We start from the raw sequence: 26,371 nt of genomic DNA, 5'->3' as shown, positions 1-26,371 counted from the left end.
AGAAATCAAATTTCATTTCTTAACCTTCAAATTATTGAAAATGCAGGAGATGTTAATGCTCTTATAGGGTTTCTCTGCATTGTTTCTATTGGGAAGACAACACAGCTAGATGCATTACAACATGTGGTTGTGGGGGTTTTTTTGTTTGTTTTTTTTTAAAAAAACACATTCATTATTGATAATTGCTCTACGCAGAACTGCAAAAAAACCCATAATACACAGTTATACCCATGATTAACACTGGAAGGCACACAGATACAGAAAACCCAGAAACAAATACTTGTCCTACATGACTGCTGATACAACAGTAGATTGGAGACCAAAAATTGCTAGTGATAAAAAAAAGTTATAGAGTTAAAAATAAACCCCTACATTGTGAATAGCTCAGATATGGCCTTCAGAAGGCATTCCTCCCAACCTGTCTGTCTCCACTGTGACACCCTATGAAGGTTCCCAAAGAATGTAATGGTGGGAACAAGCCTTTACCACTCAAGCTCATTTTGTTTCTAGAACTGCAAAACTAAGAGCCTCATAGACTGGCAGGTCTTTAATTTGCTAAAAGCAGCAACGAGGCTCCAGTATCAATAGATAAGGACACTAAATCTTTGCCCAGCAGGGTCCCTAAATGGACCAAGGATGATTATTTTTTTTTGTAAATTCCCCCCAACTACAGGATAAAGAGGGCACCTTAAACCTGTGCATCTTTCTAAATGTTGTTGCCTACCACTTTAGTCTCATGTCAAATACTCACGTTATCTCTGCCTGTCTCTGACCCATTTCAATTCTATAAACTAAGTGGGAAAAATAGCAATGCAAATAGACACATGAAGTCACCAGGTAAGTTCTGGAGCAAACCGGGAACAGAGCTAAGATCTCCCTGCTGTAATCCATTTTTATTAGCACATGCTGCTTGATTATTATTACTTTTTTTATTTAATATTATTGGACTGGAATTTAAGTGGTAAATTATATAATTTACGTACTCATTCTGATATAGCTGATAGAAAAATGTTCCCTATAAATGCTGACAAACATATGCACTATAATTAATTGTAAAGAAATCAGGAGAGTACACTGGAAGAGCTGTGAAAAACTGAGATTACAATATAAATCTCTTGCCTTCCATGGCATGAAACCTAGCCTTTGTGTAAGTCCTCCACTCCTTAAGTTCCAGCATTGAAAAGCCCACCACTGCTGCACTTTCAGTCCAAGAAGTGCAGACCTTTGTGATCTTACTGGCAGAATCAAGTAACAGAAGAGACAGGAAATTATCATAAGAAAAAATCACCATAAAGTCTGAGGCCAAACAAAAGTTAAAAATTGGCTGAGGAAGGGAACAAAAGGAATGCAGAGAGGCAATTTGCACAGTATGTGTTCTTCTCAGCATACGGGATATTGTAGCTCTCTTTAGTTCACCAGTTTTGGAGCCTTCAATTGCAAAGGAAAGTATTTCCTGCGACAATTCCAGATCTAACCAGATGACTCTGCGTGAGCATTTTTTTTTTCCTACAGTTTAAGTGTTTATAAAAATTGAACAGGCTCAGAGACATAGGCAAACGATAACAACTGATACAGAGTTAAAGTATTAATTACATATGGTACTTTTCTCAGAAGAGGTACTTTTCTCTGTTTCCTACTTCTTTCCTGAAAGAAGTTCGGACTCTCAAGATGCAGAAAAGGGACAAACTTCCAAAGAATGAGTGTGCATGAACTGGCAAGAAATATAGCTAAAGTTAACACAAACTGATCATAATCCAAATTTGTCCTAAGACACAATTATTATTTTGAGAGGTAACACCATGGAAATTAAGGGGTTTTTTTGTTGTTCTTAAAGGTAACCTTAATAGAAGATGATATTTCTGTCATGCCCTTCAACCACTAGCATGTTTAGACACATATGTTTGTGTGCCAAATGAGTAACAGACAGTGATCCCACAGTATTTCAAGTGGATTAGTGGAAGTAATTTATTAGAATTTTTTATAGAGGATCAAGATCATACTTTGCCAGAATCCTGAATCATTTTGACATTTTCAGATCCAAATTTGTCAGAGTAGAGTTTTTGGAGTCTTTGGGAAATTTCTGAAAGAGGTGTGAGTTTAGGCTCTTTATAGATATATTCCTTTCCATCTTCATCCTCAAAGAATCCCTGTAAAAAATAAAGTAATCAAAATCTTGGGAAAAAACCACATAGAGCAATGATTAAGATGAACATAATGCGTGTGGTTCAAAGCAAACAAACATTTAACATCAGGATTCAAGCAAACATAAATAAAGAGAAATTAGAATCTACGTAAAAAAGGTATTCCTAAGCAAATAAAAAAAAAACTCAGAAAAATGTAATTATCTACTACAGAATGAGTGAAAGATAATGACAACACACAGTTAAAATTTTAAAGGTTTTGTTGTAATTTTATGGTGTGCCAAGCCTTTGAGATAACTTTTTTCACTTTTATATAAAAGTGAACTTTCGGCACTGTTTCACTTGCCAAAAGAGTTGCAACAACAGTCTTGTTGCTCGACAGGACTATCTGATTCATAAGTGAGTACTTTGGCAATAGTTTCCATAAAAATAATCTGAAAAAAATCTTTATGTAGTAATAAAAAAATAATCCCAGAAAGCAAAGTTTAATTTATGTAAAGATCTTAGGTTTATGTTGTACCATATTACCATATACTTCTTTATTTTTATTACATAAGGCATATGTTTTAAAACCGTAACTAAATGCAAAGTAGAGTACATGGGAAGTGAAACAGGTCATTGGTTTAAAACAAGAAGCCATGTCTGAGTTCAGGTTTGAAACAAGAAAATAAACACTTCTGTCATAAATGAAATAGACAAAATAGAAAAGCACAACATAACATGTATAAACACAGGCTAGATTGACAAAAATACCCACATCAAACTAAGGTGAAATGCAGTAGTTTTTACTGCATTGCTTGCTTTGTAAGCGGTTACTGTAATTACCTCAACATCTGTTTCACTGTCTGTAAACTGGTATTGCTATAAAGTTATAAAAGACAACAGAATACATGTAAAGTTATACTGCTCAGAGTATTTTACAATTCTCCATGCTCAGCTGAACAATTAGCAACTGGGCTATGCATGTAGAAAGGGTATTACTTGATGCTGTGTGATACCATACTGATGCATATGCAATTCTAGACACATATTGCAGGATGTGAAGCTGTCCAGTACACAGCCAGAACTTTTGTTCAAAGCATGCAATACTGATGCATAGAAAAGGGTGATTTGTTCCCTAAATGGAACTTAATGCTATTTTTTGAATTGCAATGGCTATCGATGCATACCAATCTAAGAAGCAGCCTTGCAAACCACACTGTAGCATTACAGACATTAAGTCAATACGTTGTTAAGAACTGACATTACAGAAAACTTACCGCTGCCTTAAGGTAGTAAATAAAAGAAGAAAAAAGAAAAAAAAAGTAAAAAATTTACTGAGGAAAATAATGAAGAATTGTATTGGAATTGATAAATGTTTTAAACTAAATTACTGACGGTGAATAAGTGTTTCTTAAAGAACACGTTTCTTGTCCTTTTTATGTCATGGTATCAATATAGATCATTAAATAGTATACCTTGTAAAATAAATTCAGGTTTTTCTTACTGCATAGAGCTGACAAATGATAGTTAAATAATACTCACCTGTCCAAAGAACGCTACCCTGAAATAAGTACCCAGCAGTCTCTTGCCTGTATGCATAACTTCTGTTACTTTACTGTATGCTCGATGAAGAGTGTCATATAAATGAGCAAGCCTCTAAAAATAAAAGAAAACAATCATAGTGTAAAGAATAACATAGAACTTTCCTACCTTAAGACAATAAATGATGTCCTTATAGCCAGTAAACATGTTTAACTGAACAGTAGTAACAGGTTTAGCACTTGTATCAGAATGACAGTATGCAAGATTAATTTTTAATTTTTATTTAAATAAAAATAAACTGTTTAAAATGAAAACAAATTTTTCAGCACGTTCATATTTCAGTTTTAGTAATTTTGTTCTGTGATGTCCAACATGTCATGCAGTTAAGACTAGAAAAATCAGAATTTTTTTCTTCCTCAAATTTACTTATGATGAATTGAGTACCTCAAAATCTCTCCGTTTTTCATAAATGGGAATTATGAGTTTATATATGTCAGCAATGAGCTCATAGCGTTCTGCCTTCCAGAGTCCATCAGCACACTGCTCCAACAATTCCATCAGCACATCCTAGATTTGGACACACATTTGGTAACATACAACAATTCAGTACTTGTGAAAAGCACAGCAAATAATTATACCAAAGCTCTTCCTAATACAAAGGGAGATCTTGCCTCAAAACAAGATTATCTAAACAAAGTAATTTAAATTATTGTGGCAATCAATAACTGCTAAAAGGAAACAAAATAGAACAGAACGGTCTGAGTGTATCACATGTACTTTTTGTATTTCCCAGGAACAGTACTTTTCTTTTACGTACTCCTGACTTCTTAAGTTCTAAAAATGACACCTGTGTGAGAAGCCAAAGTCTTACCTTGAGACACCTGTCTTACTTGCAACACGCTTTTTTCCAAAGCGGTGTTTCCTTGGGTTTTTTTTTTGGTTTTGCAGAGAGCGCATTATTTTTAAAAGACAGCAATACAAACATTTGACTGTAATGGTTCTGAAGGAAACTATCAAACAAATTACATCAACAATAAAACAAGAAGTTACAATACCAAAAATCTGTACTCAGAAGTAATTACCAAGGTACAACAGTGGAATTTGGTATATGTGGTCCAGAATGAAAATAAATATAACAACAGTTAGAGAAGAGAAATCCTGCAGGGTCAAAACAGAGTCATATAAGCAAGAAACCACCTTGGCTTTGTTGGGTTTGATCCTAATATCCTTGTAGCAAAAACATAGTTATTTAAGGTTAACTAAGAACTATGCTTATCTGTATGTTAGAATGGAAGCATACATTTTGCATTTCTGCAGTTACATTGTAAATATAAAGTCTCTGCCTTCAGTTTGCCATAATTTTTTACTTTCCACTCATTTAATTTCTTCTACTTCAATAAGCATAACAAAACTAAGGTAACACTATTAGTTAGTCTAGTTTTCATAAATTTAAATTACTTGTCTAACTCCATTAACTCAGTTATAACAAACAATTTTACAGATGTTACGGAGCATCTTACAGCTCCTGTGATGAAGCTGTCATATACTTGCTCATGGCTTGAGTGTGACAGAATCACTGTGAAGAAGTCCGTTCCCATCCACGTACCCTAACACATCTCAGTCCATGTTTGGACCTCCAAGAATCTCCAAGAGAATCCAAGTCTCAGACAGAGATGTCAGAAGACATGAAATTTCTACTTCTTGAGACCTTCTGGTACCATTCTTGCATTGTACTGGTGAAGCCAGAATCTGGAAATAACTCCTTTTATCCTTAGAAGGGATCCAATGCTACTCTATTCCCTTCCCACCTTTGGTAGATGACTACGACAACATAAAGACATCACTAAGAAAAGCCAACTTTAATACTGAGAGCAAAAAGAGACTGAAAAATGCCACCCTTATCTGTGTGCTGCAATGGTCCCTGAAACATATCCTTTCCCCCAGTCATTATGGGGCTGTACAGACTCCCCAGTATCTCCATCCTCAGCAACCAGGCAGTGAGAACAGAAAGACCAGTGTCACTGCTGGATGACAAGGGCTGCCCACAAACACTGTTTTATGACAAGAGACTTAGCTCAGACACCAGAGGGCATCCAAATGCAGAAAAGCAGTAAAATCTCATTTGCACATAGGAAAAAAATATAAAGAGCAAAAGCTTCATGTGTGAGAGCTGATAGGAGGGAGGAAAAGAACCCAAGATTTCTGGGCCACCTATCTCAGTGCTTATCCATTTGCACTGGAAGACTCCAGCAAGAGCTTCCCTCATAACCTGTGAGAACAGCTTCTTAACCCTTTTATGGCACACCTCTTAGAAGAGTCTGGTTCTGCCACTAACCCTCAGGAGCTGGACTTTTTCCAGTTTGTTGGTATCTCTCTTGACTTTGAGGGGTCAGCACTGGGCACAAGATTACAGATCAGGCACCAGAAATGCTAAGTAGAAGGGGGAAAACCCACTTCCCTCTACTTCTTGACTTTTTCTAATACAACTCAGCATGCTACAACCACAAGGCTACACTGACGATTCCCATTCAACGTCTTGTCCACTAGTGAACTCCCAGGTCTTGCTGCAGAGCTGCTGCCCAGCCAGTCCATCCCCAGCCTGTACTGAGACCTTGGCTGATTTTTTCCACAGATGCAAGGCCTCGCACTTGTCTTTGTAGAACTCTTGAGAGGCTTCTGTGTTCCTTCAGTTTGAGATCCCTCTAAATGGCAGCCCTGCCCCCCAACGTATCAGTCACTCCTCTCCATTTAGTTTCATTCACAAACTTGATGATACACTGTATCCCGTGACCTAGATTGCTAATGAAGATGCTAGACAGTATCAGCCCGAGTATCAGCCTTCACCACCATACAAATTATCTTATATGTTTGTTAAGTACCTATTTCGGTTTTTCATAAAGTGCTTCAAATATATTGAATTACACTGCATGTGATCATGTGAGCTGTGATGCACTTTCATTTACAACTCTGCAAGTCAGAAATCCTCTCATGGAAAGTCAAACAAGAGACCAGAAAAAAACAAATAGGAAGGTAGAGACTGACTTAAAATCTGTGGTGGAGCTGCATTCTGGCAGAGTTTATTTTGGAAAAGTACAACAAAACTGAATGAAATTGCTTCCAACCTTAATCTGCATGGAATCTGGCACTTGCCACAGGCCTATTAGCCATAGCTCTGATCTCTCACAGATGGACTGCTTACAGTGAAGTCTAACATGGAAAGGGTGTATCAAGTTCCAGATTTTCACCTTCCTGTTTCTGACACCCAGAAAAGTTTTAGTTCTGCAAGAACAATTTGATTTGTGCTGCTGAATAGGCTGTCTAGGTAAACACCTGTTTTATTAAAAATGCACACAGTAACTTTGTTTAAAAAACAAAACTGAACCACAATTTTGGGTTTTTTTCTACTGGCTAGTTTAGGAAATTAGTCAGGGTAACCCTGGCCTGAGAAAGAATTCTTTTAAAATGAGAGAATTTTTAAAATTTCAATTTTTAAAATGAGAAACTACATGGTCTTAAGATAATTTCACTGAATTAGGGAGACTTTATATAAACTGGAGAATATAAAAGATGTTTTGCCCTTCTTAAAAACACGGAGGGACAGCCCCTGACCCCCCATACTTGTAATTACTCCTTTGGAGATTTAACTCTAAAGTAACTAGCTTCCAGGGAAACTCTAAGTCTTAAGAAACAAATGCCACATGAATCTTGTTACTGTGTATAGGAAGAATTCCCATCGGATCACCATTTTGCTCAGCAGTAGTAAATACAGCTTGAAAGATATTTCTGGTTTCTTGATTTCTGTACCCAATTGATCTATCACGTGATTTTTTTTCTTAGACTAATGTAGTTTTGCTTACAGAAGAACATACTGACTAAGCACTCCATACATGAATATGTTCCTACTCATGAAGCAACTAGACTACCTGTTTTGAAGTATTTCTGTAATATACTAGTAATCTTAATCTATCCATGATTTTTAGTCTACTAAAACCCAAACAATTCTACCCTATTATTACTCTTCCTGGGGTGAACTATACGAAGCTATCTGAAACATCATGACTTTTTTCAATATTTCATCAGTTAGAGTAATACATGGTTAAGTTTAAAAGGGCTGCATGCAGGGAAAACGGAAATTTGGCAAGGCTTGAACCTTTTGCGAGCTCAACAGGCTTATAATTTCACTCTTGGCTTACTTCCATTCCATGGAAATACTGAGGGATGGAAATAAATTTGCATAGGGTTCAATGACCTAGAAAAAGCAGTATATTCTTTTTGCAGGGCCTGACTAACAAGAAAAAGAATAAAGACATTCCAATTTAAACAATACAAAAGAATTTAGCTCTGACAAATGGTTTGTCAGGTAGACACTGAGAAGAATTCCTAAGAAAAGTTTCCATCAGCAGTAGTCACTAGAAACCCAACTCTCCAACTCTTGGCTCGCTTAAAGCAGCATATATTTTGCTTTGAGTAACATGATAAATTTCATGCTAGATCAGGAGAATCAGTCATTTAAAGAATATAATATACACATTTTTTACAAAATCAATCTGCTATTGTCTTTGGAAAGGAAAAGCACTGTATTTCTCATTTCAAGTAATTCCAACTCCTGACTTCCCAGAAAGAGGCAAGTCAACGAATTTGGTCTTAAAACTATAGAGCAGAACAGTACCGAGGTACCCTAGGCCTAAAGCCAGGTTGAAACCATCAAGTCTTCTGTATGTTCCTCCTAAATCTGTCAGCATTGTCACAATTTGACCAGTCAAATAATTTTGTCATATACCTTTGCCATATACAAACTAGATCACAAAAGAAAAAAATTTTTGTTCTACAATTATGCTTACACACCAGTAATTTTTCCAACACAGCTACTGCAAGTAGTGGTCTGTCCCTCCCTCCCCTGCCTATACTGGCAAATATATAGTGTACACATAGCTCTTCATGAGCAAGATTATGAATAACCTTTTCATATAGGCTTCTTAAAAGTCACTGTAAAGACAGCTCAGATGGATCAGCAAAGACACAAGGAGGGAAACTTAACCCAGGAAAAAAAACCCAACAGCATTGAGGCAAGCCTGGTGTGAGTAAAACCACTTTCACTGTTATGGCATTTTTGCTTAGGGAAACTGTACCAGCAAAAATCAGTGAATACATGTTCATGATTACTAGTGTAGTAATAATCTAAATCAAAGCCAGTTTCAAAACAAACCAGATCTTGCTTACTAATAAATAAACCACAGTAGTGTTCATCCTGTCAAGCAGCTTGAAAACCCCGTTTTGCTTGCTTTTATTCGATAGTGGTGGAGTCTATGTCCTAGTGCTTTATTTAAAAAATATGCATAAAGTAAATTCTGTAAAGCTGCGACAGCTCACAGAAATTTTTTATTTCAGTTTTAGGATAAGGTTAGCAGCTAAGAAAACAATTATAATATCCATCATATTAGTCAGCCTCCAGATTGAAACACGAAACTTGGAAAAACAAACAGCACTTCAGTGTGCATCAATTTTAACACTTTTATGCTTGCTTACTTACTTCATTGAAGTGAACATCTTGCATTCCAACATCCTCCATCATTGAAGCTTCTTCATCTATATTAGGTGTGATTACTCTGAAAGCAGTACAACCTTGCCTAAACATCCCTGCCATTGAAAAAGAAAAATAGACAAATTTACTTTTCTGCACCAGGATAAAGTTAGGCCATTTTGTGATGCTGGAAAAGGCAGAAGCAATGTTTAAACATAATTACCACCAAACTGATAAATAAATAAAAAACATATCCATCCTCCCACTGCATGATTAGAATACTAGACCTCACATAACTCTGTAAGTATAAATATGTTTTAAAAAATTAACAGATGTTAATATCTGGACTCTTATCTACCAAAATAAGTAGAGTCTGATTCTTCCTGTTTTATCTTAAATTTGTGTCCAATCTACCCCACCCTGAATCTAAGATCTAATCAAGGTAACTTTTACAGTATTTAATTAAACTGGCATGAAGTCATGCTGGAACTCTGTACAGAAACAGGCCCTGGCATATCAGCTTCCTCAGTGTGAATAACATGAATGGACTGACAGCAACCATACAAAATAATCAAAAGATGCCAAACCAGGTTATTCAGCTGTACATATATGAAGTCAGTCTATAAACAAGACAAAAACCCCAGCAATCTAACTTCCTTTACTGAAATAAGTACTTGGCAAAAATTGGGTTTAGAACATGAAACCTACCACTTTTAGCCATTCTGTTCTGGTCTTTTTTATTATATCAGAATGTTGAATTAAGAAATCAGGATTTTTGGCCAAAACCTGTACTAAGTAAAGCCTCAAGAGCAATCTGTAAATACTACAGAAGCACAACGACTTGCAGATACTTATCTCATAGCGCATTCCTACAAAGATTCTTTCTGCTCAGGTGGCAGCCTGACCTCCGGAGATTTTATTGAATGACTGCCTCAAATCCATGTTTTTGTTTTACTCCCAGAAATATCACAGGTTCAACTCCTTTATATTACTAAGAGGAAATAACTTTGGTATGACAGTAGACAGAAATAGCAGATCACCCGAAGGAATCACAACACAGATGATCACTAGTTAGTTGCTATCAGGCTTCCAAGAGGACACAGTAATTCTGACAAGCAACTTAATTTCAGATTTGGTCTCAGAGAAGCTTCTGAAATCACTGGAGCAGAAAGGACAGCCTTCACACTACACAAGTATCTGGCAAGAGGCACAAAAGGAACAGAGAAGAGCCATCTTGTAGACCCCGACTTTATTTCGTTTTGAACTGTCATGCAAAGGCAAAGCTAAAAAGCTGTGAATATGAATTTGTCTGTCTACAAAAAAACCCACAACAGCTCAACATAATAACGTTGAGTCTTAACAGATTTCTGAAATTTTCCAGCAGATACCTATTTTTCTTATTAAAAGCCATATAATATTTTAATTTTCTCAAATCCCTGAATGAGAACTCTTCTAATCCTACAGATAGAAGGTAGTTTTCTACCTTATGCCCCAGGTCATCAGAAACGCACTTTTACAGACACGCTAGCACAGAACACCAAGACAGGTGAAGAATTCTGGGCATTATTATCACTGACTCAGCATCTGAAAATTTGAATGAATTTATTTTGCCTTCTCTGGCAATGCCATATTTCCCTATATGCAGCGAGAGATTAATTGCTGAACAAGAATGTTCACCAATAAGTTTGCTTTAGAAAGGATCTGACTTCAGCTATTAGCAGCTCTGGTGTAAAACTAAAATTTTTACTTTCTTAAAAATTTTACTTTACCTTCAGCTGAAATGCTGCCTCTTAGGTATGCAAGTATACTCTTAAATGTGTGAGTATGCTATCCATTTAGGTGAGAATTTTTTCCTTGGGGAACACTGAAATGCCTACCACTTCTTCAGCAAAACTAATGCTTTTTCTAAACTATAATGAAAAAATATAAATATTAAAGTAAGATTTCAGAATCATACCTTTTCGTGTGAGATATTCTGCAACCAGTGCTGCTACATGGACATAGCACATTGCTGCCTAAAACAGAAATAGTTAACGATCTCATAAATTACAATTATAATGGAACTACTAAAACCAAGGTATATGAGAAGAGCCCTAGCTTGAGATAATGTCTTTAGTTTTCCTTTTTGCTGCTTTGCAGGAGATGTCCTATGACTGGTGTAAGAATTCTCCATCTCATTTATGCAAAAGACTATGCAAGAGCACTTGCTCCTCCTTTACCAGAGCATTGAGTAACACTGACAGCAATATACAATGTGAGAGCAACCACAGATCACAAATTACAAGGTAGGAAAACCATGCTATAATAAAACCAGGCAATTCTCTTTTGGGGATGTATTTTAAGTGTTATGTGAAATAAAAGAGCTATTAATTACTCCGCTCAACATTTGATGCTTCTGCTAACCTGTTTTGTCTGCCTTTTGGCTCCAGACTAAGAAAAATGTAGAAAAAAAAGTAGTGACAAACCGTCTACAAGCAGCAAAAGAAAAAGAGATCTGACCTATGAATAAAATTTGAAAGAATATGGTTGGTGCAGCCTGGAAAACAGAAGAAAGAGGAGGGACAGAGTAATCTTCAAATGCTTGAAATATTTTATGAAATTGACACTGATCCCTTTTCTCCACAGACAGGACAAAAACAAGATACAAGTTTTTTCTTTTAGTAAAAAGGTGTAGGCTTACAGCAAAATGTTATTCTAACTGTAATTATCAATTGAACAATTTACATAGAGGCTGCAGAATCTTAGACAACAGAGGTGAAGGAAAAAGTTTAAGTATCTGTCAGAAGCTTTAATTCATACTTTGTGTGGGGTTGTGCTTGGTGATTTACAGAGGTCCCTATCTAGTTGTACAGCCAAAGACTATGTTTTCAATAAGAAAACACTAAAAACAGACCTAAAAAACCCCACCTTGTGTTCCGAGAAAGGTGAAGTTGTTTCCTTCAAAATAAGGAAAAAAAAAATCTAACAACAGAGCATCGCATATGCCTTCTGTGTTGCTACCATATCAAAGAAAAGAATTCTAGTACTAGATGCCCCATCACTGGAAGTGTTCAAGGCCAGGTTGCTTTGATACTTGTTTAAATGATGCCAAGATTAACTCACATGTTTATGAAACAACTTGATATCATGCAACACTATGTTTTCAGATGGAACAAACTACCAGAGACAGAAAAATTCATTCTGTATGTTGATAAAATATTTAGATCAAGATATATAAAAATGCTCACTCCCAACTCTCCTTTTTGCTAGCAGTAAATACTTTAACAGCACAGTGAAATTAGATAGCTTTCTTTTTTTGAAACAAAAAAATTGGGATTTGTCAATTTTAAGAACATTAGGAGTTTCTATTAAGCAGTCTGGAATACAGTCAAGCTAATTCTATAAAGGCAACTGAAGAGGAATTCAAGGAGTGTCTTTAAGTGTTTTAGCAACTGATAACAAAGATATTTTTAAGTATAAGGTCTGTGTCTTCCATGGCTTGCATTGAGCATTTCTGGATTAGTAGTGTGTCAGCTATGGTAGTTAAACAAACACCTTACATTAGTAATCAGAAATTACACACATTTGGTAGGACAAAAACTTCTCAGTCATTCAAACTAATGCACTAACAATTCAAAATTTATTAAAAATGCTTATTATATTACACACTGACAACTACAATTAGCACCTTGCATTTCAAGAAAGACAAGCTTTAGCTTATCACAAAGCTAAAACTAGTTTGATTTTTTTTCTCTTACCTCTGAAAGATCTCCATTTTTAACATGGATCCTTGCCATGCTGTCTAACCATGTCTTCCTTAATTCAGGTGTACTAGCGTAAGATTTTGCCAAACTGTACTGGAGGTCTACAAGCATTTCTGGATCATTCTCATGCTCCTTCATCTGAGCTGTAGCCATCAGTACTGTACGAATTCGTTTTGTTAAATCCTTAACATCAGAAGGGAATGTAGTGTGCTAAAACATAGAAAAGTGAGGTTAACAACTATCTTTTTCTACTCTTCACATAATAAAAAGTTGACACATGATTGCAAAAGATGCTATGAAAGAGTTTTCAAACATCATTCTACAGTATGAAAGAATAATAAATACAGACCTTTATAATTCTGTCATTATTGGCACAATTATTGATGATGGAAAGAGACTGCTGAAATCTAGTTCCTCCAATTCCAACAACATCAGCAATTAACTGGCTTACTGAAATAATAACCTTGACAGAAACAAATGTCTTGTTAGTGCATATTTCATGAAATACCCTTGAAATGTACCTATGAAACAGTTACAAAAGAAATTTTTTTTTTCTTAATTGAAAGATTACTCCCTTAAGTAAAATTGTATTTCATTTTTTCCCCCAGTTACTTGTATAGTAACACTGGCAAGAAAAAATAGGCTTGTGTAAATTTAATGCACACTCATCCTCTGCTCTAAAGACTGACTGCAAGGTGAACTAGTCAGAGGTCATAGAACTAGTAAATTATTACTCCCAGCTTTGTCAGAACACACTGTTTTCTATGTATTTGTTTTATTTTAGACTTTTACATGCTTGCAGCTGCACTTTTCCTTCTTCATACACAACAGGGTATACTACTTCAAAACAGAACATTTCCTACCAATGAACAAAAAATATTTCCTACGAAACACAGGGCCATCCAATTGTTTCCAAGTATTTCCTTGTACTGAACAATTTTATTGCCATTTTCTTACTCTTAGAATAGTACCAGCCTTACTTGAACCCAAAATAATTCCTTTTCTTTATCTGACAGGGCTTTGCATACTGGTATGCAACTGTGCACCTACAAATACAATATTTAAAAAATGAAGAATAAAGAAAGTATACTAACTTGCAGATGTGTCCTAACAAAAGACTTCTTCCCTGTGTAATCAAAATTATTTCTCATTAAGAAGTAAAGTAACTGTGAAGCCTCAGTACGAATTGAACTCAGTTTGGAATTACAATACTTCAGAATTTCATAACACAGTGCAGAACACATATCAGCTCTACCTTCATAAAACGTAGATGGAAACTGGGGAAAAAGTAGAAAAGAAAGTAGTTATTTGTTAAAACTAGTTTGAGTTCTTGATAAAACAAGCACGTCAAGAAAAACACAAATATATTAATATTCCCAAACTGGAAAATACAGACAGTTATGTTGGAAGAAGGGTTCGCCGGAGTCAAGAAGACGCTCAATATGAGTTATGCATCTTGCTCAACTTTATTAGTTTCTAACACTACTTATATAGAACCGATACACATGCATATTCGTAAAGCAGAAATATAATTGGGTAGTAGTCTCTAAACACGCGCGGTTCTCACACCCCTAATTACCATGACTAAAATAAGCATTCTATCCTTGTAGCTAATTGTGTTGCTGTGCTTCAGCCTTGTAGTTTGTTACTCCCTATTTTCCCATACCGGTCCTTATCTCTCTTGGCCCTGCACCTGCTTTCCCAGCAGCTGTAGCTTGTTACAGCCACAGCCTGTTGGCACAGCATAATTACTTGGTCTCAGGATTCAAGAATAGCTCAAGGCTACCTTTCTTGTTAACTTCAGCACAGCAACTTCAGTACAATTCTGATTACAGGCCTATTCTAATACCAGGCCTGGACTGTGCAGATCTTCAGAGATTCTAAGGCCATGCTTCTGCAGCCATTCTTCTACACAGTTATAGTAGTTCAAGACACAAACCAATTTTTACAGCAATTCAAAACACAAATATTCCACACTGTTGGGATTAGATCAGTCCTTATTAATCAATTTTAATTTGGGATTTCAGTTCTTATATTTTTACATAATATACTGTTAACTAAAGAACTAGATGAGTACTTGAAGATCATTTTTAAACTTCTTACCTTAAAAATAAGTGCCCTTAAAGCAATGAAGACATTTTTCAATGCTATTTCAGACTGATTCTTTTGAAGGAAGCAGAGGTATACATCAAATACTTTCTTCATCAGTGGATTATGTCCATGATCAGTCAGTAGTTGATTCTTTAAATCGATAGCAAAAATTTAGTTTTGTACAGTCATACATTTATACTGTTCTAAGAACACACACAGATCACGCAAAAGCCAGAAATCAAAAGAAATACAATCTGCACAGCATTACCAACATGTTTAATAATAAATAATAATCTGAATTTTAATTAGGTATGTATAACATTTCATTAATCTTGCTTTTAGCCAAAGTGTTGGCTTCTGAATAGACTTATAGGACACAACTATTTAACAGCTTTGATTAAATTAATTAGTATTAACAGTTCTTTGAGAGGCACACTCAAAGTATTAACACATTTTGCTCACACTGGCTTTAGCAGCTCAGACAGTGGAATTTTCCCATAGCAGTACCTCCTACTACAATGCTCTCAAAAAACCTCCTCCCAAAACAAACCCTCACCCACTCACCATCTTTCGTTACTGTCCTAGAACTGAAACTGAAAGGGCTCTTAAGGACAAAGATATTAGTTACTTTTCAGAGTTTTATCTGCATTGATATTCCAAAGCTCATTCTGAGGCATGCAATACACAGGGTTGCTCTTGATTTCTGTATCACCAACAGCTCCCTTCCATCCAAACTTTTTTTTTTTTTAATCTGGTCTCCTCCAATTTCTCTAGCAGAAGTAACGACTGTACATCTACTTTTAACAGTTCATATTGCTTCTGGTTTTCTCTGGGGATGTTTTCTCCCTTTGTCCACTGAGCATATGCATTAGGTTCCTATGGGACTCTAGGATGAAACAATGAGGTCTCTCTTTTTACAAAACACTAAAATAGGGACTGCTCAACCTTGTCCAGGGAGTCCAGAGCTGAGAGGACCATGTCAGGTATTGCTCCCTCTGACTCCATTGGCCCTTCAACACAATTCTATAGGGCCTTGCACCTTCTGCAACTCCCTTCCGCGTGCCCCACTCTTGTCATTACTGTATATAGGCATCTAAACAGTATGCTGCACGGCAGCTCCATCACCATCTCAAGTAAGTTTTAAGGTAATACTAACCCAAATAATCTACTTCAACATTTTTTTTAAAAAGATACTTGAGGCTCAGCATAGACCTAAGATCTTGTAGCATGCCTTAAGCTCTCTCAAACATGGAAGAGATGTCTAACTACAGATGTCTCCTTTTCTATTCATGGAGACGCAGAAGGAATTCTTCAGGCTAAAGAATTTCAGCATAATCCTAGGTATTTTGGGTGTTTCTCAGTATTAAAAAATTGAAGGAGGCAGTCCTCCATTAGAAGCCATTCTGATAATGTGACCTGCAGACCAGAACTCAGCCTGGTTTTAAGCTGTGTGGATTAATAGATTCAAATGCTTGCAGGAGACCAAAGATCTCCAAATGCTGTCCAGTGAAGCCACAGGCAGGCCATTTTAGAGGCAGCCAGACATAAATAGTTCGACATAAGCCAGTCAAGCCTGTTTGGTCACAAGATGAAGTTTTCTCTCTTGGACCAGTATACAGATCTCTGTAGATGACCCAAAACTAAATACCTAACTAAGTTCTAAAAGATGGTAAGGCTCACTACTTCCAGATTTATAGAAAAATAATGAAATATTGTCTTACAAACCCCTGTCCTTATGAGGAAATTGATATAATATCCTTTCTTCAGATGTCCCAACATCAGAGGTAGGCAGTTCACTAAAACCACCTAGAGTAGTAGGAATTCACACAAGATCATTTAAAATTCTACCAAGAAGCAGACATAACTTGTGACACAGCCTGTAGTGACGGGACAAGGGGCAACAGTTTTATACCGAGGGTAGGTTTGGATTGGACATAAGGAGAAATTTTCTTTACAATGAGGGTGGTGAGACACCGAAACAGGTTGTCCATGGAAACTGTAGATGCCCCACCACTGGAATTTTTCAAGGGCAGGTTGGATGGGGCTTTGAGGCAACCTGATCTGAAGATGTCCCTGCCCATGGCAGGGGTTTGGACTAGGCAACCTTTCAAGGTTCCTTCCAACCAAAACTCTCCTATGATTCTACAGTTTTATGTATTTTAGTGCAGTTGATTGAATACAAGCTCCCAGTTCTCCTGTTTTGTTTGGATCTTGCAGACTATTCCAGTATACTCTTACCTACTTCCTCAACATAATACATACAGATAACCTTGAAGAACTATCGTTCCAAGCATGACGGGCAGCTGATAACTAAAAGATTAGTGTTCATTCTTCTTTAAATCTTTAAAACTAGGTATCTTCATTTTCTATTCTGTCATGAAGTCGTGGACAGAACTGGTTCTAAACTCTTAATTAAATTCCTAATAAAAGGACTCATTATAAATAAGCTCATGTTTTCATAACTGAAGACACTAAATCTGAATCTTCAAGCAAGGATCTGGATACATTGCTCTGAATAAGAGAAGCAGCCAGCCAGACCTATCATCTCTCCTTTTTATAGCTTTACCTTTAATGTCTGGAAAAACTAAAAAACAAAACAAAAAAAACCAAAACAACAAAAACAGGAGGGGTATGCAAGTGGGCATGCTGTAAAAAGATTCCACAGGAGAGCTACAGTAACTGATACAACTAAAAAGAAGTCTTATTAGTGAAGAAATTTAAATAAAGTTACAGAAAAGGAACACACACAAATTACTGTTAATTAACTGAGACTTAAGCAGCCACCAAATTCAATATATAAGTCTGATAGTGTCCAGCTATGACTTATGGTTTTGCCACACAATAGCTTTATCACCCCACACTGTCTTTTTAAAAGAGTTTTACCACTAATATTTGGTAGACATTGAAGTTTCTTTAAGCATTTTTAGGAAGTTAGGATGAGAAGGCACTCTTCCCACGGATTACTGCTGATCAGTAAGAAGTCTGTGTCCAATGTGTAACTAAGGCAAAGCATTCTGCTGCAAAAGGTTATCAGCTTTTACATGAAGTAATAATGAAATACAGTGCTAGAAATGCTAAAACCACAATGCTATGTTACTAAACTATAAAATATAAATATAATTCTAAAATATTTTTTCTGAAAGATAATTATGGGAGATATTAACACCAAGTCAAGAACAAACCTTAAAAGCCATTGTGAATAATGACAGAGTATCCAGAATCGTAAGGCAAACTTCAGTGGCAATATTTGCTTCAAGTAAAGACTGGTGAAGAACATCTGCATCTGAATGGCCATAGCCTACAGAAATTCCAAATGAAGTGTAAGTGCTGGGTATGCTCATTTAAACGTTTCTTTTTTCAAAAGATTTGTTGAAGTAGGAAAAGATTAACAAGCAAAAAGCCTAACAGAAGTTAGTATTCAATACAGAAAAGGAATTCATATGCATTTAAATATTTTTCAGATACGTGCATGTAATTATTCTAACATAATTTGCTCAAGATCACAAAATACATTAAGTATGAATATCAACAACAGAAGCATTAAACAGCAGTTAAAACATAAATGTCTGATGTTTCATATATGTGTATGTATACAGAGGTATACATATATAAACGTACAGAATTATATATATTTACACATATATTCTTAAAATAAGTACCGCAGGAGGGAGTTACAGCTGAAAATATGTATTGGTAATTTAGCAATGTTATAATGATCTCAAAGTCAATAATAAATCAACCATTATAAAAATACAAAATGCTAAGAGTTGAAGGAATACAATCATGAGAATTCAGCTGCTTTTAAGTACAAGTAATTAATTCCGCTCTGTAGCAATATCATGCAATTACTCCATATAATAATCATTATTAATAAAAATATTTCATTGCTTCTAGCTCCATACTGTATTTAAATAATTTTTAAAACATATCCCACTTCAGCACTGGTTGTAGTATGTTGTTTATGTTTCCTAACATTGATTTTTTAAGAACCAGATTGACAAATGTGCCCTGGTTGCTTTTTAAAAGTTTAGCCTGCATCACGTTTATGTGTTAGATTTACAGTCAACTTAGCATCGCTAAATCAATGACAACCATGACAAACATGTTGAGACCAAGAAAAATCAGAAGAAATGACATGTTCTTTTATAATGACATCTGGCCACTTCCTTCCACACCTTCTTGATTCCCTGGCTGAACTACGTATGCATACCTATAACCACTATTTTCTTTGGATTTATACATTTTTTTCTGTCAGGAAATATACACCTTTTTCCTATCATCTTTTGCATTCTCTTTGACTCCACCTCTTCCTACTCCCATGTATTTTCTTTGTGATTTAAATCCAACCACCTCCTTCACCTCTGTAATGATGGAAAGGAAAAATTGGCATTTAGAAGCAGTCTTAACACAACAGCTGTTTGCCAAATAGTTTACTTTTAGTAAAAGTGTTCTCTTCCTTAAAGAAGTTTAAAGTAAAATCCTTTTTCATAGCAAACACCTTTGGGTGACCAGAAACCCTTAAGTTAGCCTGCGGTTTTGGTAATGTTGAAGATACCAGAGAGGATGACTATTTTGAGAACTGCATTGAGGACAGGGGAATTATTCTTTAAAGTAGTAATTTGTTTGCTCTTCTGGTTCAGAAGAAAGGTACAAGGTTTATTGTAAATATTAAGTAAAAACTGTAGTCAACGGAGAGGATTCCAAACAGTTCAAATGCTGTTCTTCACATAAATAATTTAGAAGAAACACATAAACAGGTTGATCACTCCACATTATTACTAGAGACAGAAGTTTTGGGCAGGATGTAAAAAAGGAACACTCAATTTGGTTGAGTTAAAAGACTGTGTTTGCACTGCTTTCTCCATACACATGCCAAAAACTATCCTTGTTTCAATTTGCTATTGTTTTAGAGAAGCTAATATTGTATTCTTCATGTATAACTAACACACCGGATTCTATTTTTCACACGTAACTTAAAAGGAAACTATGGAACTACAATTACCACATACAATATAGACATCTACCTGGGTATGCCCATGAACATGTGCCCATACCATCACACTACTGCAGAGTAACTGCATTTAAAACCATCTAAGAACACTAAAAATGGGATAATCTCTAACAACTTTGGGCTTGACAATGATCACATACTGCTATTGCAGATCACAGTGTATCTCTAGTATTTCAGTATGTTTGCATGTCACTGTTCTAGTGAGCATCCTCCTCCAGCCCCAACAATAGAAATACAAATTGACATTCTTGGAGTTTGTATTGAGATGCTTTAGACATTCAAACAAAAGGCCTAATTTCTTACATACTTAAGCACAAAACTACACTAAAATTTCTCAGAGATGTGAAATATCACACCATTACTTCAGTACTATTCCTTGCTTAAATGATTAGAAAGGAAGAAATTAAGTTTATAATTTACATTTATAGGCAACTACCTTGCCAAAGAATCATGATTTTAGAAACCAGTAAAGCAACTAATTCCACCAGATACGTCCTTCCTGTCTGCATCCCATACAGGATACGTACAATATTCATCCAAGTTCTGAAAAGTACGTTGGATACAAGATACAGGCAGACTGACAACTAAACAAAACTAAAAGTTAGACCACAACAAGACCAAAAATATAAAAACGAATTTCACATTTGACATGGCTTTTACAGCAACATATTTTCACTTTGTAAAACCTTGGTCAATACAAGGTGCAACATCCTGATATTCATTAAACATCCAACATTAAAAAAACTATTATCACTTTATGCCAAGTTAGCTGAACGAGACACCTTCCTTCATGATTTCCTTCAGATGGAAAAGAACAGAAAGTTTCTTTTTACATAAGCATGCATTTATTAAAATCTTTCAGCTCACTGTTTCCTAAAAATCAGTAAACTTTGCCAAGTTTGGGATGCATGAAATTTCTTTGTACAAGGCCCAGAAACAGCCATGTTATTTATTTCCCAGAAATTAGAAAAAAAAAAAAATTAAAAAAAAAAATCAGTGTTTACCTACAAAGTATTTTACCTTACTGAATGTATAGTCACATAGTGTAAAAGCTTTTGTGCATCAAAAAACATCCATGAATTATTACAATACAGCAGTAAGCAGACTGATTACAAGAAAAAAAAGTACTAATTTGCACACCTATATGGTTTTCTGACATTTTTAAAACCAAAAGAACTGCATTTCTCCTATTTAAACAGGCATGAGAATACATTTATAAACAGAGGTTTGGTGGGATTTAACTTTTCTTTTTTCAGTTTTCCTCTAGACTATGTGGTAAGTCTTGTGCAATCATACTAACTGTTGCTCTATATTACAAGTAATGAGCTAAAAGATTTTAAGAGACAGTTAGATATGCTTTGGGAAATAGAAGGATGAACAGAGTGACCAAACAGTTAAATAATTGCTTTACTGCACACAATTCTTTTCAGTATCAGTGTTGAATTTTACTGGATTAGTCAGCCAGTTTCACTGTTTTTTAAAGCTGAAAATTGAAAAATGGTGCTTCAGAATACTTTACATACAGTATATTTTGCAATTTAAGAGCAGCATGTTTAAAAAGATAGGCCACAAGCAGATTTAGTTTTCAATACAGCAGTCTTATACAAGCTGACTTCAACCTGATTAAATCTTACCATTGTCTACAGAAATTCCAAGAATACTTGATATCTTTCTCACACTGAAAACAGAAAAATCACTTCATTATTGGACGCTTTTTCACTTCCAGACAAACCAAATCATGGGATTCACAATCTTGGTAGAAATTCTAAGAAACTTATTTCTCCTTAGAGGATGTCAAAACATGGAGATATGGTCAGAGCACATATATTTACTTTTAGACCTATCATTTGTAAGACCAAGTGGGGGGGAAGGGGAAATGAAGCTTAATAAAGCAAATGGAAAAAATAAGTAATTTTTTTAACTATGTGCAGCACAAAGTTGAGGTGCGTACAATTAAAAAGCATTAAAATACAATTTTAAAATACACTGTGGTTAACCATGCTCCATGTTATGGCATCAGCCAGCATTGATTGTTCTGTTATAGAGCAGGGAACAGATCATTGACTGATTCCAGCTATGCGTTTGACCTAGAACAATAAAAGTCATTGAAATGCACTGGTGTGGCTCTGGGACCTGTCTCTGGTGTTGTGGTACTGGTTGAAGATGACAAATGTTATCATGTCATGAGACTTACTGTGGTTAAAAGTGAGAGAGTTATCCAGGCTGCTCAGCTGCTGCAATCTGGCATGCATCATTCCTGTTCTGTTACGGGAAACAGGCAATGTCTGAGATTTTCGATCATGAACTATGGATCCCAACCCCTCCTGGTTCCTGCAAGATGGGTGAAATGGGATAGAAGCAAAAGTTAGACATGTCAAACTGCAGCAAGACAGGAAGTGTTAGTTAAGCACGAGAAGTTTTACAGAAAGAATTATAATGCAACCTATTTAATGTTTTATTTATAAAACAAAAATAGGTAGCTTAAAAAAAGCACCACAGCAAACTCTTTCTTAAAACCTCAAAGCATGAAAGCAAAAGCACACAAGCAGTTGCTCTTGAAGCACTAAGTTTACTTCAGAGCTTTTGAAAACATATTTGAGAACATAAATATTCTGAAAATATTCAGAACCCAAAACCAAATCCTCTATTTTGATTGTAAAAATTTTAGAAAAAAGTTAGAAGGACACACAGTGGTAAAATTAGAAAGCACACATGCAACAGGAGAGCAGGAATTAACTGAGGTATTATCATGTACATCTTACCCAAGCAGGAAGGGAGAAGAGCCATATGCTTTGTTAAACTTGCAGCAATCAAGTGAAGAAAACAGAAAAGTGATCTGTGTTAGCTATCAGTACAGGCTAACTTCCTATTGTGTACCACCACCAGAGCTGATGAAAAATGAAAACCAGTGCTTGAATTACAGAATACCCTGTTCCCTTTCATTCTCTGTCATTTGTGTATTTTAAGAGTACGTGCATTGACCATGATACGCTTCAGCGTAATGACAAAGTGAAAGACTAAAAAGCTACACTTACTGGGAAAATCCAGTACCTCTGCAGAACACCAGATGATTTCTATAGCTTAACATTTTTAGTGTTAAAATGCAGTACAGACTACACAATCAGTAAACAAAAAGTAAGAGTGGTAGTCTTCTCTACAAACTAGTTTAACAAATTAGCTTGAAGAATTTTTACAAAAAGCCTGAAAATTACAGACTCTTGTAAATCCAGAGTTCCAAGTACATTTAAACACAAAGGTTACAATAGCCAGATTTTTTTTTGGCCTTTTTTTTTTTTTTTTTAAGGTATGTGAACAGAGATGAGATTTATTTCCAAAAAATCTCCAAGGACAAAGTTTGTTGTTTGCAGAAAGACATTCACATACCATTAAATCTAAATTAAAAACAAAACCTTTAACATTTTAGTTAGAATGCTTTACCACCCAAAGTCAGCAAAAACTTTCTCACCAAGCTCAAGAGGGCCAGTATCTCAACGCCACAAGTTTAATTATAACAGTATTATCATGCCAACCACAGCATAAGGTCTAAACGAGTTGCTATATCTCACTTCATTAAAAAAATACTTTGCATTAAAAAACCCATTAATGCAAAGATGTTAAAATAATTTAGTACATGTTTTTGACTCCCACAGATTTTCTCCTAAACAGGCTTCAATGGGATCCTACAGGTATGTAACAGTAAGTACTTCAGACTTCAAACTGAGAAACAGCAGCATTGGAATGTTCACTACTCACCTTTCAGTAAAAACACTATATATAAAATTTCTAAAAGATTTCAATGGACATGGTTTTACGGCCAAGTGAGTAAACAAAACAATTAAATCATAAAATTTCTTCCCCAAAACCACAATTTCCAGGAAAAAATGCTGTAAAAGATAGCATTTAAGGGGTAGATTTTACAGTAACTGATAATAAACACAAGATGCACAATAACAGATACCAGACTTTCAGACAGGATACAGATTTGATAATACAAGAGCCAGTGACTTACTTCAAACTGTTATGTATCATTTCACAATAACTCTTCTACTCATGCAGTTTATTTGTAATAGAGATTCAAGGCTTATTGTACACACTATTAGTGAACAAGACAAGAATTTGAATTCCACACAGTACCTGGCTATGTATCGTTTTCCCATGTACTGGAACTGATGCAAGCATACTCTGCAGAGAACACATAAGTCAGAGAAGCAACACTTAAAACAATCTCTTCTAGATTTATGTACATCAGAATTATTCAACTATTATTTTTTTAACTTTAAACTCTTCGGTCATAAAACTTCTTTATTTCTCCCACCCTTACAATTCCCTTCCAGTCCCCAAGCCAAGAAAAGGTAAACATGTCTCTTCTGAAATCAGTCACGGATGGTTGTTGTTTTAAGCAAGTCTGGATTAACAACAAAAGGTATATAAGGCTGCCTCCAGAGCACACCTATCCCAATGCTCTGAATCAAAACAGCTAGTGCGAGCCCAACAGTCACACAGCAGAAGAGCCAAACGGCAAAAAAAACCAAAGCACCTTAGAAAACTGTAAACAGTGAGCTCAAATGCTTCATTTTGTATAGATTTTTACTATTTATAAAGGAGAAATGTTTAGAGTTCTTTAAAGTGTAAATTCAAACTGAAAGTCGATTTTCAGGCTTCCTCTTCCATGTGCCAGCTGTGAATGAGGGAGAAGACTGGGAAATAGTCTCTTCAACTCAGCTCCATTTTGTACTCAGACTTAAGTAGATTAGCCATCTCCAAACTGTGGAGTCAGAATGGTGTTTGCCTCTACCAAACTTTTCACTACATGCAAACTAACTGCAATTCCCCTTTCTGATATCTTCTTGTCTTTTTTTAGATTCTTAGTTTTTCTGAAAAAGTTCTTTGCATGGCAAGTACCTACCTACCAGAAACACTGTCTTACTGACGTAATGAGAAACTACCATAATGACCTGTATTAATAAAAATCATCGATACGAACGTTTTTTGCATTGGCAAAATACTCCTAGAATTAGAAGAGATGGATTTCATAAACCTTGTTCCTGTTCCAGTTTAAGGAACTGTGGTATCATCCACTGCAAGATGGAAATTTTCTTCTGTATTCTATATACTGCTATCGTGATGTAAATCATCTTTGATAATTTGTAATTTGAGATTACTGATTTGATCACAAACCAATCCTATCCAGCTCTTAAATAAGAAATATCTAATGGCAAAATACTGTTCACCACTGAATCTGTACAGTTTATGCCTCAGGCTTCAGAAAGTCTATTAAGTAGGCTCACTTACTTCGTCAGTTCTGTGTCTGATACAATCAATGTCATGCCAGATGTAGTCACATGATGAATTAAAACACTATGTACAATATATTCCTAAAACAGACCTTGAGTAGCACATTCTACTACACAATTAACAACTGATACTACATTGATTGAGCCTCTACTACAAAGGAAAGCAGTCTAGTGAAACAAGTAAGGCAAGCAGAAAGGCTCCACTTCAAGCCAATAGCACCTTCTTTGCTTTTTATTACTGTATCAAGCAATTCTCATGAACAAATGCACCAAGTGTGCATAGGGATGGAGTGTAGCCATTGATAACAAATACTGGATTCAACCTGTATCTTCTCCCTTAGGGAATGGCACAAGCCACAAGAGGAATGCTAGGTGGACAGTTCACGACCCTTCGTATCTGAAGTTAAGCAATGCAATCAATTTTGATATGCAACCACTTAATTTCAGCAGTTCATGTTACAACATGCATTTTAATGCAAACAGGTAACAAGACAGCTGGCTCCTTTCCATGAGCATAGCAATATTCTGAGCACTACTTGCTGTTTAGGAACTTCCTGAGATCACTTCTGTATAGCCTACTTCCAGAATCTATCATGGAATTGGACAGACATGCAATTGTGCACATCAGGTTAAGGACTTCTAAACAGACCAAGATCGTGTTATTTTTTCAAACAAATAAATAAAACCATGTATACAAACTTACATCCACACTCATTTTTTTTAACAGCATAGCAAAATGTGATTTTATGAGAAGCTCAACAAAAATCTTACTCTGTAATCGTGAAAAAGTCCATGAGTTCAGATTTTGTAGCCTTGTTCCAATACGTAAACAGAGCGTCTAGGAAAATGAAAAATATTAAAAACAAGACAAAGGCAGCAAACACACAAAAGTATTTAATAGAAAAGTTAACTATGTTGGTTTTAATTTTCAGATAATGAGGATTCAGAGAATATGAAAATGGCTTATGTGGTACAGATAACTTACTATTTAATGTTTTCCTTTAAATTGATTGTACAAATGCACATATTAGTTCTCCAAATGAGTT

General features: G+C 35.6%; 1 protein-coding gene across 14 annotated transcripts in view; it reads right to left on the bottom strand.

Annotated features, from left to right (window-relative positions):
* Positions 1-26,371, bottom strand: part of DOCK9 (dedicator of cytokinesis 9) — a 128,780-nt gene that overhangs the window by 7,967 nt on the left and 94,442 nt on the right. For 3 of the 14 annotated variants that reach the window (XM_055802103.1, XM_055802101.1, XM_055802104.1), the window contains exons 36-49: positions 26,097-26,163; positions 24,166-24,213; positions 22,226-22,293; positions 18,203-18,318; positions 15,033-15,170; positions 14,024-14,206; positions 13,279-13,392; positions 12,924-13,139; positions 11,144-11,201; positions 9,196-9,302; positions 4,110-4,232; positions 3,666-3,779; positions 2,967-3,002; positions 2,001-2,147 (exon numbers count right to left, since the gene is read on the bottom strand). In XM_055802103.1, the coding sequence (XP_055658078.1) occupies positions 2,001-2,147; positions 2,967-3,002; positions 3,666-3,779; positions 4,110-4,232; positions 9,196-9,302; positions 11,144-11,201; positions 12,924-13,139; positions 13,279-13,392; positions 14,024-14,206; positions 15,033-15,170; positions 18,203-18,318; positions 22,226-22,293; positions 24,166-24,213; positions 26,097-26,163 (1,535 nt within the window). Of the gene's footprint in view, positions 1-2,000; positions 2,148-2,966; positions 3,003-3,665; positions 3,780-4,109; positions 4,233-9,195; positions 9,303-11,143; positions 11,202-12,923; positions 13,140-13,278; positions 13,393-14,023; positions 14,207-15,032; positions 15,171-18,202; positions 18,319-21,665; positions 21,710-22,225; positions 22,363-24,165; positions 24,214-26,096; positions 26,164-26,371 lie in introns of all 14 variants that reach the window. The other 11 variants (XM_055802100.1, XM_055802099.1, XM_027784651.2 and 8 more) reach the window with 4 other exon arrangements.

Source organism: Falco peregrinus, chromosome 4 (genome assembly GCF_023634155.1).
Source record: "Falco peregrinus isolate bFalPer1 chromosome 4, bFalPer1.pri, whole genome shotgun sequence".
NCBI lineage: Eukaryota > Metazoa > Chordata > Aves > Falconiformes > Falconidae > Falco > Falco peregrinus.
Note: the sequence above shows the minus strand (reverse complement) of the source record. Positions and strands in the feature narration are given on the sequence as shown.